This window comes from Papilio machaon, chromosome 16, assembly GCF_912999745.1.
Source record: "Papilio machaon chromosome 16, ilPapMach1.1, whole genome shotgun sequence".
NCBI classification, from domain to species: Eukaryota; Metazoa; Arthropoda; class Insecta; order Lepidoptera; family Papilionidae; genus Papilio; species Papilio machaon.
The window spans coordinates 7,300,155-7,320,672 of NC_060001.1; the positions used below are offsets into that span (position 1 = coordinate 7,300,155).

Consider the following 20,518-nt stretch of genomic DNA (forward strand, 5'->3'; position numbering starts at 1 on the left):
GCTAAACAGTTGGATTAAGGGCCTGATACAAAAGGCAGTTATTTTAGAAACCGCACGCATAGTTAGGAGGTTCCTGTCTCTGTAGCCCTCACCACTGGTTGTTTGAGTAATGGGATTCCGCAGCCGGTGGTATACTATTTTTTATATAATATATTTTGTTAATTTGTTTTATAAAATGTATTATATAAATAATAAGTTAATAAATGAATAGTGAAAAATAAGAAATATTTTTATAGTTTAATTTTATTTTATGTATTACAATATGTAAATTAAATATACAATTCTAATTGAGTTAAATGCTCACATAACTAAACTACTGTGCAGCTTCCAGAATGTTCCTTATCTCATCATCAGCAGCCAAATCTAGCGGTGTATTGCCTTCTTCATCTTTGAGCATAGCAGCTCCGTACTTTATTAGCAGTTTTGTTGAACTAATGTGACCACAAGAAGCAGCGTAATGCAAGGCTGTCTGGCCGCTGTCATCCATGTCATTAATATCACAACCACCTTCAATAGCAGCAGTCAGAGCGGAAACTGCATCTCTGTCTGCCGCCCAGTGCAATGCTGATAAACCATCTTCATCTTTTTCAGTTTTAAGCTCCGGATATTTAGTTAAGAGTTCTTGAACTCTATCTCCTAAATCTTCTCTAGCAGCCTCCAAGATGGATAGTTCATTGTGCACCAGCTCTGGTTCTGGACTGTAACGGAGTGATGAAACTGCCACCCATGCTTCTTTATCACCTTTCTTGTCAACATTTCCATCACCCCATTCGGGGTCATATTTCTCAACTAAAGCAACATATTTCTCTTTTGCCTCTTCACTTGGCATATCTTGTAAAGCTTTCCAAGCCTCCCACTTCTTACGTCCCCTCCCATCTAACCAGCCTGGCTTTGGAGTGTTACAGTTGCCTTCAGTACTTTGCTTAAATAAACCATACAACTCTAAGAGCTGTCCATTGTTTAGCTTTGAGGTTATCTTTCTGACATGGTCTGTAGCTTTGTTAAAAGATATATCAAGTGGTGATAAATCTTCATCGGAGAAATCAGAGTCAGGATATTCTGGTAGTGCCTCCGCCATGACTTTCAAATTAACTGTTTTGAGCTTGAACTGTTAAATTATAGCCTTCTATAATGTGAAGTTGCTTATTGGTTGCATTGGCAACAGCTGATGTATTAGAAAACTCTATAAAACCATAACCTTTGCTTATTCCAGTAGATCTATCAAACACTACTCTAGCACTTTGCACTGGACCAAACTGAGCGAAGTATTCTCTTAGTTGACGATGACTAACTGTCCAGGGAAGATTGCCTACGTACAGGCGAGCTGCTCTTGCGGTACTGGCCATGCCCTAAACAGAAATTATTTCAAGTAAATGCAAGGACCTGTCGCCTATCAAGGCTCTGTAGTCTACCCCTGAGCTTTCACTCAATGAATCCAAATCCAATAGTGAACCTTTCAATCCCCACTTCTTTAGCAGAGCTTCTATGGACCAATCGGCGCTCCGTTCCTGGTAAGCACACAAAAATCGTCCGTCAGTTCCGTCTAGTAGATAAGCAACAGTAGAAAGAACTTCCTCGAACTGTGATGGCTCGTAAAAACAATCTGAAGCTAAAAGCAAGTCAACAGGTCGCAAAGTATGGACTTCTGCAAGAAATAGTCCCCAAGCGAGACCTAGTAAATGAACGTCGCGGCCCGGTACCAGTCCGTTAGCTTCACAACAATCTGATAGGTGTAGCAGTGATCGGGGAAGAGCAACACTATCGGTCAAGGTAACATGGGCGCCACACTTAGCCGCCAATATACCTGGTAATCCTGTGCCGCAACCAAGTTCTAAGACTCTTAAGCCCCGTAAATGTCGACGCTGCGTCCACAAATACCAAGCTAAAAGCGGTGCTGATGGCCACGTGTAAAACGAGTAGCCTGCCGACAACAACTCCGGAATTACAATTTCTAAATATTCACCTCGTGTATCACCGTTACTTGCGGATTTCCCACGAAATACAAATTTCTTCAGTTGACCACCTACAGGGCGACCATCGCTCATTGCATAAGCATATTTTACAGAAGTAATTTGTAGAAAATAGATAAGACAACAGTCACGTTCGTTTTGACAGTTCGAGCTCAGATTCCACAGAATAAAAGAATAAAAACGTTTTTAAAACAATAGGTTTCCTAGCGTTAAAATGCTTTTAGTATTTGATTATAAACATTTGTTGCACTAAATGTTACTTTTCACAACTTTATATATAATACCACATCATTTTTTTTGTTAAATACTAAAATCATATTTCGTTGATAAAGTAGTAAACACGCCTTTATTTAAAGTTTTATACGATGTTTATTAAGGTTCACTTTTGTTTCCTTAAATTTTTTATCAATAGGTTAGCAGCGAGCGATAGGAGCAGCGATTAATGTTTTAGTTACTTCACGCCACACCACACATCATATATTACGTATTGTGAAATTTTGAAATTCAGTTTTAGTTTTGTGTCACTTTATAATCTATGTGCACGTAGTTAATGTTGCTTTGGCTCAGCAACGTTTTAAAGTGTTTTGATAATTTATAAAGTTTTTTAATTGTGAATTTTATTAAAAACACAATGTCTGTAGCTGTTAAAGGTTTGATTTTTTTTGTTTGAATGATATCTTTTCATAATACTTGATAAAATTTCTCCTTCGACCTTATCACTTGGGGTCAAACTCCAGTTTTAGTAAAGCATTCCTATTTTTGTTTTTGTTAATTTTTCAATTTTGTTATTAATTAAGAATTTAGGTGTTTCATGAGCATTATTTCGTAACATGTAAAATATTTTAATGTTATTATTATAAAATCAACTTACATTTACCTACTATAATACTAAGTTATAATTTTGTTTGCTTAATTTTAAGTACATGCATTTTGAATGAAGAGTTAGATAGGATAGGAATACGCAAAATAATTAATTTAGGCTAAATAATGCTCTTCATCTTGTTCGTCAAGTTGCCTTTTTGTAAATTAGTACCTACGAAAAATAGGTATTGTCTCCCAAATTTAATTTCACTATAGTAAAAACTTACAGTATGTTCAAAAACCGAATCGCGGTACGGTTGCTTATTCGTACAGTAATTCGTAGAAAATTAAGGTTAAGCGTAATAAGTTTGTTAATTTTATTTCTTACTACATTGGAAACAGGTAATTGTTTAAGCAACAAGGAAATTCTTGTTTACGCATTTTATTTTCTTACCTGAAATTTGCCAATTGGACTTTGAGTCTTATTGCAGACTCTGCACCATAACTATTTTTGTTTTATCTTTGGACCAATATACTGAGTGTCAAAAATTAAAGAACAATTTTATAATCCTACCAGCTGTCGTTCGCGACTCCGTCCGCGCGGAATTAAAATAACCATAATAAGTAGCCTATGTGTTTTTCCGGACTAGGTTCTAAATCTATACCAAATTCCATCAAGATCAAGTGATACCTTGAAACAAATATCCATCCATCCATCCATCCATCTAAATCAGGGATCCCCAAACTGTTTTGGACAAGTGACCCCCTTTTCCAAAATGAACCGTTACCACAGACCCCCTTGGCCAAATTACCTACTTTTAAGGTCAATTATTATTATTCATTCTGACTTAGGTCAATAGAAGAAGACAGAGTGAGAATTAGCAATGCTTTAATTTATTTATATTAAATGTCGATATCGACCCCAAGTGGTCTAGTCTAACATCCCTAACTTTAACTTCATGAATAAGAAATATAGGTACACTAAGCGACTGTTTAAATAAATATAATATGACTGAATGTGGCAGTTAGATGAGACTTACTTTTATTCTTTGACTCCTGTACCATCGTAACGTGATATTCCGTAAACCAACATGCGGGGGTACAGTCTGCAGCAGCATTAGCTGCTGCACAAACGGCCCGATTAACCAGTCCATTACTACGACCACAGAACAGGCGTGAAGTGGAAGTAATTCCGTATTTACCTATAGTCAGACGTGTACAGTTGTGTATCAGTTTTTTAGAAAGAAAGGGAAAGAATTCTTCTTTGATTTCACGGTTTTTTTTTGTCATTAGGTATATTTATCGTGGGTGCCAAGCGCACTGCGTTCGGCACATTCGGTGGCGTGTTCCGCAACACCTCTGCCACGGAGCTGCAGACGGCGGCCACCACGGCGGTGCTTCGTGAGGCCGGCGTTGCCCCCGACCAGGTCGACACTGTTGTCATCGGACAGGTTATGTCGGTAAGTCACATGAGGTCGTCGGCACTTCTTACATGGAACCACGAAAAATGGATTCACGAAAAATGCTTCATTTGTTATGGGATCGTTTAACAGATATAACCCTTTGTTGTAACTCTTATCCTATGTTAGTTTAGGTCTTCTTAAACATAACAACAATAACCCAATGGTTGACGTCACAGATATCTTTTATTTCGCAGTAGTATATTCTTAGTCATCCTTGCTTGCACATATTAACGCGTCGCGGTCCGCGGTGTTTATCATTTTATAAAATAAACTAGCTATCGCTCATGACTCTGTTTGCGCGGAATTAAAAAAAACTTAATTACTAGCCTATGCGTTCTTCCAGATTTTATTCTATATCCATGTCAAATTTCATTCAGATCCGTTGAGCCGTTCTGGTGATACCTTCAAATTAACATCCATCCATCCAAACATTAACATTTGAGCACGCCGTAAAACATAGAAAATGGATAGATAGAATAAAGTTATAACTATTGTATTCAAACAAAATTATTACATCATTGAAAGTTATATAATTGCATGAGTTAAATATTGTTTGTTAAAATAAACGAAGCATTGAATAAAACATAAACATACACTTTATGGCATAAAAAAAAACATTTGTAGTTAAAATTAAAATCAAGAGAATATTTTCGCGATGTCATCTTTTTCTATTGTATTTTAAATCATTAACATAAAATTTATCTTCACCTTACCATTTAACTATCAGACTAACTACTACTAAGAGAATAAAAAAATACTTCCCGTCTTACCACTACAGCGATTGTGACGAAACTTAGCATTTAGCTGCATTAGCAAAACAATTACAAATGGGTATCCTACGTTTTTATTCGGTTGTTTCGAATGGAAATTCTTTTAATAAAATATAACTTATCTTGACAGCTTTTAACTTCGCACTTATCGTTGTGCAGAACACAATTTAATGTGTAGCGGGATGCGCGTGTCACTGATACCTTAGGCTGCCAAGATATTTGAAAATATTTATGTCACCCATGTCGTTGTCGGTAGGCGTCGCAAGTGGACGGTATCTTCACGCCGCGTCACTCCTCGCTGAAGGCGGGCATCCCACAGGAACGGCCAGTGCTCGGCATAAACAGACTCTGCGGCTCCGGCTTCCAGTCTATTGTTAACAGCGCACAGGTTTGTTTATAACAGGAGCGATGTTGAAGTCATAATCCCATGATATTTAACGTTTGGTCTTCCATTGATTTCGACTTTCGAGAAGTCACTGGATATTTCAACTCATTCGACATCTGTTACTTGAGAGATGTAAGTCTTCGTTGGATGGGTCGATTTACTCATTGAAATGTGACACAAAACACTTTTACTATTGAATTTTCTTCTGACAGTTGAGTTAGTCATAAACAGAAGAAAAAGACTGATACCAGAAGGCCGTAATAATCTTTGATTTGACGTCCTTTTTCCATCATTAAGAAAAATGATTGAACTTAGAGGATCTTAAACATCGTAGTTATTCTGTTCACTATCAAGTACTATTCCACAGGATATTCTGACTGGTTCAGCTAACATATCGTTAGCTGGTGGTGTAGAAAACATGTCGCAAGCTCCGTTCGCGGTGCGAGGTGTTAGATTTGGTACAGCATTGGGCACATCTTACGCATTCGAGGACACGCTATGGGCGGGTCTGACAGACAGCTACTGCGGTCTCCCAATGGGCATGACTGCTGAGAAGCTCGGCGCACAGTTCGGAATCACCAGGGCTGAGGTAGATGAGTTCGCGTTACGTTCTCAACAACGGTGGAAGACTGGTAAGACTCTCTTTAAAAGCTTTTTTCTGCTCTATTCATGAGAGTACCCGTGACCCAAACCTTCCATCACACAGTCTTATGTATTTCTTATCCTTCTGAACCAAAATTGTCACCTCTCATTTGATATTTCCATAGGATCGTTATAAGGATATCTTAGCATTAAAATGAAAAGGAAACATGCCATTTATTTAAAAAAACTTGGTTCTTTTGATGTATATGAGACAGGACAACATACATTCCCTTCCAGCGAACGACGCAGGCGTGTTCAAGGCGGAGATCGAGCCTCTGACTCTGACGGTGAAGAGGAAGGAGGTGCGCGTGGAAGTGGACGAGCACCCTCGGCCGCAGACCACGCTCGAAGGCCTCAATAAGTTACCACCCGTCTTCAAGAAAGAAGGTCTAGTCACTGCTGGAACTGCTTCGGTAAATTTTATGACGTTTACTTTGATTATTTGAATAAAATTGAAATAGCTTCTTGTTCAAAAACAAAATTTCTTTGCGATATAGCTGAAAAATCACGAAAATATTTTTATCAACTCTTAAGACTTGTTCAATTGAAGATTGAAGAACTTAACAACATATTTTGTTAAAAATATGTATATTACGAAAATCTAATAAAATTTATTTACACACTTACAATTCCTGATGACTTCAGAAACAACATCCTTTTAAACAGCATCTGTTTCATTAAAAAAATGAATGGGATCTCAAAAAAATGATGACATCTCCATGTTCCACTTAGGGTATAAGTGATGGTGCTGGAGCCCTAGTGCTGGCGAGTGAGGCAGCCGCCAAGAACCTGAAGCCACTCGCTCGTCTGGTGGGCTGGTCCTACGTGGGAGTAGACCCCAGCATCATGGGCATCGGGCCCGTGCCAGCCATACAGAACCTGCTTAAGGTCACCAACATGACCCTCAATGATATCGACCTGGTTGAGGTAAGTACGCTATAGTTGGCACGCCTGGCAAACGAGCACTCTTATTACTGACGTGCCAAACTATTGGATTTAACATCGATCTTATGGACTTTTTCCAAAAAAAAAAAAAGAAACCATTAAGAAGTTGATGTAACAAAGACATTTCTTATGTACAAAACATTTGCCGTTTACATATTTATTTTATTTAAAAAAAAATCATTTATTATCAACAGACAGATAATATGAACCAAACTGTAATCCAGGACATGCTAGCATTAAGTAACAAGTCTAGTTAGACCAAGTTTAATACGACTTTTGAAAAGTTTACACATTGTATTTTGAGATTGAGTGGGATATTTCTATATATCATAAGTTAGCAAACAAGCGAACGGCCACCTGAATTCGCCGAAATAGCGAAGCAACCCATAGACTTGCCTACCTTTAATCAACGGAAGAAGGGACGCACAAAATGAGAATTTCTCATCTCTATGCATCACCTACTCCGATAAATCCACTTCCCCTTCCCCTTTCTTATATGGAAGTTTATCTTAGTGGAAAGAGAACTAAGATTAGACCTCCGGCACCACAATCATCAGACTGTATGTGGAATTTCTTCCACTTGACGCTTGTCTTCTGTGTGGTCGTGGTATTTCACAGGGCGAGTCTGCCAATTTGTTGATGGCGTCTACCACTGTTATACATTCACTTCAGCTAATCTAGTTCACCGAAGAACCTCCCCAAGAACAACAGCCTCCATACATTACGAGTACCTCGCCATATCTTCCGCTGTATATCTAATATATAAAATTCTCGTGTCAGTTTTCGTTCCCGTACTCCTCCGAAACGGCTAGACCGATTCTCATGAAATTTTGTGAGCATATTCAGTAGGTTATTTTCCGAGTCTATTTTTCATAACCCCCCCCCCCCATTTAGTTTTTTTAACTGCGCGCGGACGGAGTCGCGGGCGACAGCTAGTTTATCTATACAATAAATTTAACCAGATCAACGAGGCATTCGTAGCACAGACGCTATCGTGTGCTAAAGCCCTGAAGCTGGACCTGGAGAAGCTGAACGTGAACGGCGGTGCGACTGCGCTCGGACACCCCCTGGGCGCATCAGGCTCCCGCATCACCGCACATCTCGTGCACGAGCTCAGGTTAATATACTAAATTTATTGCTTTTGGGGGTTCCAGATCTACTTTGGGGGTCCAAGTTTGTTTAATATCAGATTAACTTGCTTTTGGGCGCTAATTCTTCTGTCATAAATTTCAGATGATCTTATTATAATGGCTTATTTGGGATTATGTGTAATTAATATTGTATTTTGGGTAACGACCCCTCAAAAAATTATATTGATTTTATTTAGGTTTAAACCCCCATAAATGAACTAAATTTTAAAAATAGAAATTTGCAATTACTGTTTTTAATTCCGCGCGTACAAAGTCGCGGGCTACAGCTAGTAAATAAATCTAATCTATTAAATTATAATTTCTAGAATTGAGATATATTATTATGAACATATTTAAGAAGATATGAAATGTTTTTTTTTATTGTATGCAGACGACGTGGTCTAAAGCGAGGTATTGGGTCCGCGTGCATCGGAGGTGGTCAGGGCATCGCGCTCATGATTGAAACTGTTTGATTTAGTATAAATTATAAATTTATAATTCAATACAAATATATGTAAATTCCTTAAACATTTCTATAAATTAAATGCTGATGGTTTGATTTTTATAAAAAAAAATTACAATAGTTTTTATAAAAATATATAAATGTTTTTTTTATTAATGTTTTGTGTTGGTTATGTATGTAATTTTTATCACTAGATTTTTATATAAAATGTATTTTTCCAAAATTTTGATAGATTAACATTTTTGTATATAATATGTTAAGCTAAATATATTATATATAAAGAGTATAAATAATGTATATAAAATTTATATTGTAAAGTTTTATAAAAAATATTTAATGTATAAAAATTGGTGCATTTATTGCACATTAAATTTTTTGAGGATGTATTTTTTATCAATTGTTACAATATTATAAATGAAAATATATTAATATACATTATTTAAATTGTCTTTTATTTCAAAGTGTTATGAGTTACTAATATCCTCTTACATACATACATACATCTTTATATATATAAAAGAAAGTCGTGTTAGTTACACTATTTATAACTCAAGATCGGTCGAACTGATTTAGCTGAAAATTGATGGGGAGGTAGCTTAGAACTTTGTGTCGGACATAGGAACTTCTTTATCTTGTATGTATTTTTTTTATTCCGCGCGGACGTAGTCGCGGGTAAAAGCTAGTACATATACAAAGATTTTAAGATGAATTATAACGAATTGAAGGGTTGATGTTGAAACATGGAACACAATAGTCATTCAACTTTGAAACAAATACATAAAATAATCTTACTAATATTATAAATGCGAATGTTTGGATGGATGGATGTTTGTTTGAAGGTATCTCCTGAACTGCTCAACGGATCTTGATGAAATTTGTCACAGATATAGAACATAGTCGGGAAGAACACATAGGCTACTTATTAATTTTTTTTTTAATTCCGCACGGACGGAGTCGCGGGCGACAGATATTATATAATATACAAACATATTCATTCCTATCCATAAATACACGTAATACCAAACTTGATAAGTAAAAATATTTGCTGATAAATAGATTACAAGCTTATCGATTATCAATTTTTCAATGTATAATATAGTTTTTACACAAATTTTAGGCATGTTTATAAATTAAAGAAATTACATCGATTGAACTAACAACGTATTAAAGTAGAGTTAACAGCTATTTAAAAAAATAGTTTTTTACTTTATAAGGTGGCAAACGACATACCATTGACATCTGCAATTGCAGCCTACCTTTAAACAATAGAGAAAGGGACGCACAGAAAGAGGACATATCCGCTTCCTATGCGTCCGCTCCAGCGCCAAACATACTCCCCTTCCCTTCATTTCTATTTTTACCAAAAAACAAAAAATCTTAATTTAACATGTATAAAAACTCAAGCGTTAAATAGTCTTTGTTTAATATATTACTTTTATATGATAATTTGACTTTACAAAACAACAGTATTGCAAAAATAAGTCCACTCGAGTAAATACAGATAACAAAATATCCAATAAATTATCATTCCGTGTTAACACTAACGTCTCACCTGACGTGTGTTAACTTTTATTAATTTGTTTGTATTTTATCTATAAAGTAATGGCTGTGGCTATTAATAAAGGTATGTGCACAGGTGGGCACAGTTAATCGAAAAGTTAACTTCGTTAATCGTTAATTCGTTAATTAAAAATTTAACTTCGTTAATCGTTAAAGCGTTAAATTCTCGCAAATTTAACGCAAGTTAAAGTTAATCGTTAACAGTTAACCATACCAAAATTATACATACTACTTTCACACTTATGGTGGCGACACTTATTTATAATATTTATTTGATTATTTTAATTATTAAAATTAATTTTTATTAATATAAAAATTAATCTTAATTCTATAAAACATTAGTATAAGAGACAAGTATGAATGCAATGCAATGCAAGTAGTATATTTCATTACGAGTGCGGAAAGCCTGTCATTGCAAAGAATTCCGACAAATGTCTACCCACTCGATTCGCAGCCGAAGGTGAGGGTTGACAGTAGGCACAAGTTGTAATGACAGTTCCGCCTAAGTACTAAACAACTATTTTTAATACAGTTCCGAAAAAATGAAGCAATTTAATATAATAATAAAAACACAAAAAACTTGCGAGGTGTCAAGGGACACCCTGATGGACCGAAGTTTCTTTCGATTAATTAGTGAAGGAACCAATGTTTATTCTATGAGTAAAATACTTAAGTCTTCACAAGAAGTTCATTTTATTTCTACGAATTTTTGTTATATATTGTCACGTCGTTGCCATGGTTACTATAGCAAAAAGTGTCGTGACAACTTTTCGTAAGATTTTTTTCCGTCTAGCCCCCCTTTCACAACGCGCGATAAGGAATTTCGTTCCAATAAACTCAACTAATTAAAATGTTTGGAAAATGGCGCCAACCGTTAAAGAATACAAACTGAGATTTTTTTTGTTTTCTTCACCAAAGGTAGGTAGGCAAAGGGAACTATGCCCAAACAGCGAAGTCTTCGGTAGATTTTTTTTATTGGTATGAAATGAAAATGAAATTTAATGAGATGAAATAAATTGAAACTAACCTAATTCATCACGAGTAAAAAAGTGTTTTTAATACAGTTGCTCTAAAAGTGGCGTATTGCAGGGACGAAGAGCGTTCGGAATGTGGGCTATTACATACTCGTGCTTTTATAGACTCGTTATGAAATATACTATTTCGAACCTTCTTTTGATTTTGTCCTGTTGGTCACGTTTTTCCCGGACGCTCTGATGCATCATAGTTGCACGCGAACTTCACATATATCAATTATCAACTCGTTCGTTCACCATTCGGGTCGCGGACAGTCGCCCAACATAGCTGAACTTGCGAGCGTGGCGTGGCGCGTAATTTAAACAAAATGACAGCACGTCTCCAAGTTTCTAATTTAACGATTAACGGACTTTTATTAACGGAAGTTGAGTTTAACGGAAGTTAACAAAAGCGTTAACACTTTTTGAAGTTAACTTAAAAGTTAATCCGTTAAGCAAAATGTTAACTTCGTTAATTAACGATTAACGGATTAACGAGTTAATGCCCAGCTATGGGTATGTGAAATTAGTAAATTAAATATATTTTACAATATTTATAACATACTATCTTTTACCCGCGACTCCGTCCGCGCGGAATAAAAAAAATGCACACAAGATAAAAAAGTTCCTATGTCCGTCTTCTAGTTCTAAGCTACCTCCCCATCAATTTTCAGCTAAATCAGTTCGACCGATCTTGAGTTATAAATAGTGTAACTAACACGACTTTCTTTTATAGATCTAGACTTTTACCCGTGACTCCGTCCGCGCGGAATAAAAAATAGAAAACGAGGTAAAAATTATCCTATGTCCGTTTCCTGGTTCTAAGCTACTTGCCCACCAATTTTCAGTCAAATCGATTCAGCCGTTCTTGAGTTATAAATAGTGTAACTAACATGACTTTCTTTTATATATATAGATTTTAAGTCTTGAATAAAATCGGATTAAGTAAAACAAGTTTTGTGACTATTCACTATGACTAAGCTTAATAAATATCAACTATATATTTGGAAGAAAAAGCTTTATATTTTGATCATTAGTGTTTCACTTAATTTGTTAATTTTTTCAAGAATACAAAAAAAGTTTCACATAAGTGAGTTCACTGACCAGTGACGTCACGCAGTCATGACCGCTAATAAATTCTGTATTTTATGCATTTGCGTGCGATAATTACTACTGCTACTGCATGTACTAAGTTTAGATTTCAAGATAGAATTGATTATATTCATTTCAGCGTTGTAGGTAAATAATATTCGTTGTTTTTATACATCTTACTTATATAATATTATAAATTCAAATGTTTGGATGGAAATGTAAAAACAAAAGAAAATTAAAATTTTATGTCAGACAGAATTAGTTACCGCTGTGACTCGGTGGCTCCCCCTATCTTAAAGCTGGCGATGTTCGACTAACTTTATCAAGAACTTAAAAGCATCTTAGAATACAGACTATCTTAATTTACAGTTCAAGATAACTTTCGAAGATCGATGGAGTACTTTTACATGATTATTTAATAAATTAACTGACATTAACCATTACTCAGGCATATTCATAGTCGCGGCGAAGCGAACTCCCTTCGGAAAGTTCGGGGGTGCGCTGAAAGACGTCCATCAAGCCGACCTCCTCGCTGCAGCAGCGCAGGATGTGTTCAAAGCAAGTGGCATCTCGCCAGCTTTGGTCGACACTGTTAATGTAGGACAGGTGTACGGGGTAAAGTATGACGTCGCTTATTTTTTTTTTAATATTTTTAAACGAGCATCTGGTTTTCTAATATTAAATGATTTACATCACAGTAACCGCAGATGCGTGGTTGGCCTTTAAGGATGGAGTACGTAGGTGTATTTTAGACAGTGCTTCTAGAAGCAAGCGTATCATCATCTCAAAGGTCGGCAACGCATCTGCGATTCCTCAGGTATTGCAGATTTCCATAGGCTTCGATGAACACCTTGGTGTTCCCGCTGCTCGTTTGCCACCTTCTCTTATAAAAAAATTAGATGGAACTATTAATTTCTGTGTGAATGTAATTGGGCAGATAAGCGGTTCAGCGGACGGTGGGTTGACAGCGCGCCACGCTGCCTTGAAGTCAGGGGTGCCGGAGACGCGACCGGCGCTGGCCGTTAACAGACTGTGCGGATCGGGTTTCCAGGCCGTCATCAACAGTGCGCAGGTATTTAGTTAAAAAAATGCCATATTTGCAAATCGAAACTTAGACACTAGACTAAATTAAAAAATGCTTAATTTTTAAACGTTTTTCAGGACATTCTTACAGGGGCAGCCCAAGTCTCCCTCGCCGGTGGAACCGAGAGCATGTCGCTGGTTCCCTACGTAGTGAGGAACACTCGTTTCGGAGTGCCACTTGGTTCCTCCATAGAGTTTGAGGACGTGCTTGGCAAGGGTTCTGTAGATACTTACTGCAACTTCAACATGGCGGAAACAGCAGAGAACTTAGCGGAGAAGTTCAAGTTGAAAAGAGAAGAAGTTGATGAATTTGCTTTGCTTTCACAGCAAAGGTGGAAGAAAGGTCAGTTTTTTTCTCTTCGATACCTATATCGTTAGACGTTTTCCTTATTTTTAATTTTCCTCCATTATTGTCTAGTTTGTCTATTCACATGGGAATTATCTAGTTATTTTTACTATGATTACATTATCAGCACACGACAGTGGCGTGTTTAAGGCGGAGTTAACACCGGTGACCGTGAGGGTTAAGAGACAGGAGGTGGTGGTGGATAGAGACGAGCACCCTCGCCCGGAGACTACGGCGGAAGGCCTTGCCAAGCTGCCAGTGCTGTTCAGGAAAGGTGGCGTGCTAACTGCTAGCAATTCATCGGTAACTAGCAGTTCTATGTGGAGCTAAATATATCGTCTTTTACTCGCCTGTACATATTAACCACTTCATTGCCCAAAATTAACTTCTTCCTAATTACTCTCTGCATTATTCTTCGTCATCATATTACGATGACTGTCAAAGATATACCTAATTTAATAACAAAAACATTTTGTTGTGTTCTTCAAAATTTGGGCTTAGGTTCAGAAAACCACGTGTGTGGGGTTCGACCCCAAGTGAATAGGATAGGTCAGGGAGATGATAATACACTGTTTTTATCTTGCATAATATTATGTTAGGGTGTCAACGACGGCGCTGGTGCGTTGCTGCTGGCAAGTGAAGCAGCAGTGAGCAAGCACCAGCTGTCGCCCATTGCACGGCTCGCGGCTTGGTCCTACGTGGGAGTAGACCCCAGCATCATGGGTATCGGGCCCGTGCCCGCCATACAGAACCTGCTCAAAGTTACCGACATGAAACTTGACAATATTGATCTTATAGAGGTAAGGTTGTTAAGATAGTAATCAGGTTGATGACTTTTACACTTGTTGCAAAAACATAATTGTGTACCTTTCTCAATAAAATATCGATTATTAGTTTTACAAATAGTCATTTTACAATAATTTCTAGATAAACGAAGCGTTCTCGCCTCAGACACTAGCGTGTGCGAGGAGTTTGGGGCTCGATCCGAGTCGTCTGAACGTGAACGGTGGTGCCATCGCCCTGGGACATCCCGTGGGGGCTTCGGGTGCCAGAATTACCGCGCATCTGACGCATGAACTCAGGTTAATATTATCACTTTTAAAACATATATATCCATCCATTCAGCCTCGTTACGCCCACTGCTGGGCATAGGCAAACATATATATATATATATATATATATATATATATATTGTATTAAATCATATTGCCCCTTTCTTTATGTTTTAAAAATAGAAACAACAATATGGTGTCAATTTCACGGTTGTTCTAAAAAGTTGCAATCTCTTTTATTTCCAGACGCCGAGGTCTAAAAACGGCAATAGGTTCAGCGTGCATTGGAGGTGGTCAAGGCATCGCACTTCTTCTGGAGACTGTTTAAATAAAATTTACAGTTTAATTAATAAATGTTTTAAAGTTTAGTTTACTTTTGTAAACTTTTTATTCAATGTAAATTATTTTTGATGGCTTTTAATAAAATTATTTTCTATGATTTTATTTTTTGATTAGAGTCGAAGTCAGGATTCAGCGACGATTTAGCGACTTGAAATATGAAGGTAGGTACTATAACAGCAAGTCTATCTTACTAATATTATAAATCCGAAAGTTTAGATGGATGGATGAATGTTTTTTTGAAGGTATCTCCGGAACGGCTGAAAGGATCTTGATAAAAATTGGCACAAATGTAGAACATAGTCTGGAAGAACACATAGGCTACTTAGAATTTTTCCCCGCGCGGACGGAGTCGCGGGAAACAGCTTTTTTATTTAAGTTAACAACGATTTATAATTAAGTGCTATCAAAATTTGAAAATAAAATCCAAATTCGTTTATTTTTCACTTTGTGTGTCAGTTTATGTTCCCAAAAAAGATGTCAGATTCCATTTTTAAAATATCAAGGTAAAGTATCTTAAGATTGTCACTAAAATAAATATAAAATTTACATAAAAATAACGTTTTATCAAAACGTAGTTGTGATAAGTTATCACTATCTGTTTAGTTGACAACATAAAACAAATAAGCATTCTGCTCCGTGGACGGGTTTTGATTGCAATCAAGGTCTGATGGCGTTAAGCTGCAGAGGTAAGAGACAATTAAAAATATTTGTAAATTAAAATAACCTAACACGTTTGGTTCCATTTATTTAACATTATTTCTAATTACTATTTTAATATGTATTTTAATATTCCATCCTTGAATCACATTCGGTTAACGGTTAAGAGAAATGTGAGTTAAATTTAGTTCAAAGAAAACTTTTTAACCTTTTCATCTTCTCATCGATTGTTTATTTTAAATGTTTTTTTTTTAATTTATTAAGGCATTGGATAAAGGTGTTCTTTTGCCTGTCTTTAAATTACAAATGTGAACATCGAAATATTTATTTTAAATGAAAACATCAGTGTTGCCATGGTTATAATTTTCACATTGTATTGTTTTTTTAACTATAAGATGAAAACATCAAGATAAATTTTTAGAAGAGTTATAATTTTAAATTCCAGGTGTATTTATTGTTGGAGCAAAGAGAACGCCTTTTTGTAGTTATGGAGGACCTTACAGAGATTTACCAGCCTCACATATTTTCGCTGAAGCGGCAAAAGATGCAATACATTCTGCCAATTTAAAAGCGGAGACAATTGATAATACAGTAGTCGGGAATGTTAACTTTGTAAGTTTTTGTTAAATTTAATATTACTGCTAAGACTCCTTGTTTCTATTATAAGTGTTTAAAATTATTTTGGTCATAGCTTAGTCAATGCGATGGCGGAAAGACTCCCAGGTACTGTGGAACTTATTCGGGAGTTTCATTAGACAGACCAGCGTTAGGAGTCAGCAAGGCTTGTGGTTCGGGATTACAGTCAATTATCACTGGTAGTATAGTAAGTTGATACTCTTGTATTTCACTTCATTATTACGATCCACCGACGAAAACATCTCATAAGAAACGTGACTCTTTTCGAAGTTTAGGCAGATTGTAGACAAATATTTAAATAAAGTTCCATGTCTTTCAGGATATTTTAACAGGTTCATCCAAGATAAGTTTGGTGGGTGGCACTGAACTTATGTCATCTCTGCCAATGTTGGTCCGCAATGTAAGGTTTGGGACCACGCTCGGCGTCAAATATCAAATGGAAGATCATATTAAGAAACAAATAATCGACAGCTACTGTGGTCTAAGTATGGAGCACATAGCTGAGGTAGTAACAAAGAAATATAAATTATCAAGAGACGAAGTGGATCAGTACGCATTGCAGAGCCATTTAAAGTGGAAATTTGGTTAGTATGCATATACAATAAAACAGATGTAAGATTTATTTGACTTTGTTAACTATTACAGCAATTATTACTTTATTCCGTAAGTTGATAACTTTATCCGAAACTTTTTTTTATTTCAGCTCATGAATCAAAAGGGTTTAAAGATGAAATCACACCGATAAATGTAAAGACGAAAAAAGAAATCGTAATAAACACGGATCAAATACCTCGAATTGAGTTAACCGCGCAAGACTTGTTAGTTCTGCCGCCAATTGTAGACGACGGATTTATAGTTACAACTGGCAACTCTGCGGTAGGTTTGCTACTTGCAGTAATTTCAAGACAGGCTACAGGACATCGATATCCAATGCCTTTAAAATTAAAAAAAAATATGCTACTTGCAAAATACAAAAAATAGTGTATTTTTATGCTTGCAGTAAACATATTACTCTATCTATTAGTCCCTCGAATCTGTATAAATGAATATCGGCAATTTGCGCTATATTTTTGACCAAATAATTAAGCTACCAAAACCTACTAACTTCGAAAAACAGAATGAGACAGACAGATTTTTTTTTAATTTTAACAGAAAATTGTTTAAGGTACCTGCTGATGGTGCTGCAGCATTGGTATTATCCGATCAAGAATCCGTAAGCCATCATCAACTGACACCATTAGCGAGGATAACAGGTTGGGCGTGCGTTGGCGTGGATCCTGCTCAAGCATGTTTAGGCGCCATTCCTGCCATTCAGAAGTTACTTGCCGTCACAAATAAGAAGATACACGAAGTTGAAATATTTGAGGTACCTAAGTGTTACGTTTATATATAACAACCTTTGTATTTCCCGCGCTTAGAACAGATAATACAAAAATTTTCACAGACTATAAAATTACCATACCATTAAAAATGCGTTATCTTTTCGTTATATCTTACCAGATAAATGAGACCACAGCGATACACGCATTAGCTACAATCAAAGAATTGAAAATAGACCCGAGTAGGGTCAATGTGAGCGGCGGGGCTTTGGCGCTGGGACATCCTGTTGCTGCTACCGGCGCCAGGATGGCCACACACTTGGTGCACCAGATACGGTAAATGCGTATGAGTCTAATTGTTTTTTTAATTAATGAAAATTGGTAGTATGGTAAAAATAACCGGACATTTTGAATATGGAAAATGGAGCCCGGTATTAATATCTATGTGTCTAATATATACTATATAATATGGCATATCGGATTAATTCATCCTATAAGGTATAAAGTTCAAAGGAGATTTCGGCCTTTCCCTTTCGAAACACACATTTTGTTTTTTTGCCAGTACCAAAACGGTAAGGGTTTGTTTGTCGTATTAAAAATATTAAATAATTTCAGGAAAGGGAATTGTAAGACAGCAGTGGCTGCCTCCAGCTGCGGTGGTGGACAAGGAATTGCTCTTATGTTGGAAGCAGTTTAATCTATTTTATTAATTTGAAAATTAATTTTGTTAATTTGCTTGGAAATTAAGTTTAAACAAAAGTATATTTTCAGTAAATTACTGTCTTTATTTATAATTAATAACTTAACAAGTTAAATTACATTTTAATAATATTAATAATTGTTGGTTTCGACGATGTCTTCTTTAGAAACGAATAAATTATTAGTTTTTCATTATTTTTTATTAACCCAAAATTTTTATGAAATGCAATGTTCATCTTAAACATTTAAAATTTAACACACTAACTTTTAAATAAAGATACAAGTTCTGACAATTTTGTTTAGGTCAATAATTCTCAACTCAAAATTTTCATATCTAAGCCATGTCAAACTCTGGTCACTAACCATCAGCACTAATAGCCAATTTGTATCAACTTCTTAGAAGCATCCATGCTTTTAGCTATGTATATTTTGGCTGTCATCTCTAACAGTCACCTTGTCTCTTAAACCAGCCATAGTCAGTTCATAAGCTAAATGGATAACATAACAGTGAGCGACGGGCCGCATCCGCGAAATAATACCAGTCCCACTCACCCTGATGAAGAGCTTTCAATAGGATCGAAACTAGTCAGTATGGATACCAGACAAATGTATGTGAGGGTTTTAGCTGTTTTCTATATTAGTTAAGGATAACATAAAGGTATCAATTACTTTTCATTGAAATTTATTGAAACATTTAAATTCTAAAATATTACTATTGGAATAAAGTAAATATTTACAAATTATTATTAAATTAACAGTATATCAAGAAATGAATACAATCAGATAATTAACACATTCAGTGCCAGTAATTCAACTTAATCAAGTTAACATTTAAATTGCTGTAGCATTGATTGTGATTGTTTAAACCTTGGATCCCCAAACTATTTTGGATGAGTGACCCCTTTTCGAAAATGAACTGTTACCTCAGACCTCCAAGGCCAAATTACCTACTTTTAAGATCAACCCTCTTATTCATAATGGTCCGCTAACTTAAAACAGCTGCTACAGTGTTATTTAACATTCTGACTTAAGTGAATAGAAGAAGACAGAGCGAGAATTAGCAATGCTTTAAGTTAGCAGACTGTTATTAATATGGGTCAATTTTTAGACCTTGTCAACCCCCAAAATCAGTTTTCGTTTATTTCAACCCCTAGAAAATCAATATCGACCCCTTGGGGTTGACATCAGCCACTAGGGGAATCCCTGGTTTAAACAAACTATATCATAATTAACCCTTTTAAAATTCTAAACATTATTGGAAATATTGGCATAAATGTTAATTAAAAAATCAATTTATGACATTTAGTTATAAGTAATATATCTTATTGTAATCATTCAGTACTTATATGTTAAACAATAATTAAATGCTAATTTCCATTTTTGATATAACTCATTTAAGTTAAAGTTTCTCCTTTAGTTACCTGAAAATTAGAACATTTCATAAAAAATCTATCTTTTTTAACATGTTAACTGAAAACTTATTGAATGTAACGGAATAATTTTCTGTCTTATATATGGTGGAAGGATTATTTGTTAAACGATACTTACACAAGCTTCCAAGTAGTCTATTTTTCTTTCTAGTGAAGTCAATTTTTCATTTAACGTCGCAAGCCGTGACCGACAAGACATGTCTGCAATGAGGAATTTCATAAATTAGAGATAATAATAGTTTGCATTAGTTGATAGGTTTGAATAACGAAAAACAGACAATATAAAAATAATACGTTTACTTACCGAAGGAATTAAGGAAATCTGTAATCTTTTTAATACTTCCTGTGATAACTTCGATATATTCCCTGTTCGCCCAGTCTTGCTGAATTTGTTTTTGTATGGTCTCTCGAGGTGGGGTGGACATTGTATCGGTTGTATCCTAACTGTGATATTAATAAGGTATTTATATAGCCTCACAATAATTGATAGCATATACAGTTTTAAATCAATAAAATAGTGATTTTTTATCACACAATAAAAATGTTGATGTTAGATGTCAATGTCATTAATGAATTCATGTATCATGCATGCAACCAAAGAATATAGTAAGTAAACTCTGAAAAACGTTGCATTTTCATGGGTCTAGAAATTTTTAATGAAACCTTTGCGTTTTTTCCTAATTTTTCATATATGAACACATAGGAAATTTTTTTAAGGTT

The 20,518-nt window shown here is 35.7% G+C and overlaps 5 protein-coding genes across 5 annotated transcripts; 3 read left to right on the forward strand and 2 right to left on the reverse strand.

The window, feature by feature from the left end:
* Positions 1–265: 265 nt before the first annotated feature.
* On the reverse strand, positions 266–2,126 carry LOC106716537 (acyl-CoA-binding domain-containing protein 6). Its single transcript, XM_014510061.2, has 2 exons — positions 1,413–2,126; positions 266–1,102 (listed from the first exon to the last, which is right to left on the reverse strand). Exons 1-2 carry the CDS (start codon positions 2,043–2,045, stop codon positions 314–316), a joined length of 1,422 nt encoding a protein of 473 aa, XP_014365547.2. The 5' UTR covers positions 2,046–2,126; the 3' UTR covers positions 266–313.
* Positions 2,127–2,440: 314 nt separating this feature from the next.
* On the forward strand, positions 2,441–8,594 carry LOC106716780 (3-ketoacyl-CoA thiolase, mitochondrial-like). The gene is made up of 8 exons (XM_045681415.1): positions 2,441–2,620; positions 4,065–4,231; positions 5,261–5,392; positions 5,757–6,021; positions 6,269–6,444; positions 6,764–6,958; positions 7,939–8,093; positions 8,498–8,594. The coding sequence occupies exons 1-8, from the start codon at positions 2,602–2,604 to the stop codon at positions 8,577–8,579; spliced, it is 1,191 nt and encodes a 396-aa protein (XP_045537371.1). The 5' UTR covers positions 2,441–2,601; the 3' UTR covers positions 8,580–8,594.
* Positions 8,595–10,108: 1,514 nt separating this feature from the next.
* On the forward strand, positions 10,109–15,062 carry LOC106716779 (3-ketoacyl-CoA thiolase, mitochondrial-like). The gene is made up of 8 exons (XM_045681413.1): positions 10,109–10,193; positions 12,683–12,849; positions 13,172–13,306; positions 13,396–13,660; positions 13,791–13,966; positions 14,263–14,463; positions 14,591–14,745; positions 14,962–15,062. Exons 1-8 carry the CDS (start codon positions 10,172–10,174, stop codon positions 15,041–15,043), a joined length of 1,203 nt encoding a protein of 400 aa, XP_045537369.1. The 5' UTR covers positions 10,109–10,171; the 3' UTR covers positions 15,044–15,062.
* A 74-nt stretch (positions 15,063–15,136) lies between these two features.
* Positions 15,137–18,374, forward strand: LOC106716645 (3-ketoacyl-CoA thiolase, mitochondrial-like). The gene is made up of 9 exons (XM_014510199.2): positions 15,137–15,218; positions 15,661–15,743; positions 16,160–16,326; positions 16,406–16,537; positions 16,670–16,934; positions 17,054–17,226; positions 17,516–17,716; positions 17,851–18,005; positions 18,285–18,374. Exons 2-9 carry the CDS (start codon positions 15,725–15,727, stop codon positions 18,364–18,366), a joined length of 1,194 nt encoding a protein of 397 aa, XP_014365685.2. The 5' UTR covers positions 15,137–15,218; positions 15,661–15,724; the 3' UTR covers positions 18,367–18,374.
* Positions 18,375–18,764: 390 nt separating this feature from the next.
* LOC106716694 (probable protein BRICK1-B) lies at positions 18,765–20,371 on the reverse strand. The gene is made up of 3 exons (XM_014510260.2): positions 20,103–20,371; positions 19,917–19,999; positions 18,765–19,789 (listed from the first exon to the last, which is right to left on the reverse strand). The coding sequence occupies exons 1-3, from the start codon at positions 20,221–20,223 to the stop codon at positions 19,763–19,765; spliced, it is 231 nt and encodes a 76-aa protein (XP_014365746.1). The 5' UTR covers positions 20,224–20,371; the 3' UTR covers positions 18,765–19,762.
* Positions 20,372–20,518: the final 147 nt, after the last annotated feature.

Excerpts from the sequence above, each read along its gene's own strand:
- LOC106716537 (XM_014510061.2), bottom strand. The coding sequence starts at position 2,045 with ATGAGCGATGGTCGCCCTGTAGGTGGTCAACTGAAGAAATTTGTATTT. Across the intron at positions 1,103-1,412 it reads CATTGAGTGAAAGCTCAGGG|CTCAAAACAGTTAATTTGAA; the intron begins GTAGACTACAGA and ends TAACAGTTCAAG.
- LOC106716780 (XM_045681415.1), top strand. Across the intron at positions 4,232-5,260 it reads TCATCGGACAGGTTATGTCG|GCGTCGCAAGTGGACGGTAT; the intron begins GTAAGTCACATG and ends CGTTGTCGGTAG. Across the intron at positions 6,959-7,938 it reads ATGATATCGACCTGGTTGAG|ATCAACGAGGCATTCGTAGC; the intron begins GTAAGTACGCTA and ends AAATTTAACCAG.
- LOC106716779 (XM_045681413.1), top strand. The coding sequence starts at position 10,172 with ATGGCTGTGGCTATTAATAAAG. Across the intron at positions 10,194-12,682 it reads GGCTGTGGCTATTAATAAAG|GCATATTCATAGTCGCGGCG; the intron begins GTATGTGCACAG and ends ACCATTACTCAG. Across the intron at positions 13,661-13,790 it reads ACAGCAAAGGTGGAAGAAAG|CACACGACAGTGGCGTGTTT; the intron begins GTCAGTTTTTTT and ends TTACATTATCAG.
- LOC106716645 (XM_014510199.2), top strand. Across the intron at positions 16,538-16,669 it reads CAATTATCACTGGTAGTATA|GATATTTTAACAGGTTCATC; the intron begins GTAAGTTGATAC and ends CATGTCTTTCAG. Across the intron at positions 17,227-17,515 it reads TTACAACTGGCAACTCTGCG|GTACCTGCTGATGGTGCTGC; the intron begins GTAGGTTTGCTA and ends AAATTGTTTAAG.
- LOC106716694 (XM_014510260.2), bottom strand. The coding sequence starts at position 20,223 with ATGTCCACCCCACCTCGAGAGACCATACAAAAACAAATTCAGCAAGAC. Across the intron at positions 20,000-20,102 it reads AGATTTCCTTAATTCCTTCG|ACATGTCTTGTCGGTCACGG; the intron begins GTAAGTAAACGT and ends TCCTCATTGCAG. Across the intron at positions 19,790-19,916 it reads TAGACTACTTGGAAGCTTGT|GTAACTAAAGGAGAAACTTT; the intron begins GTAAGTATCGTT and ends TCTAATTTTCAG.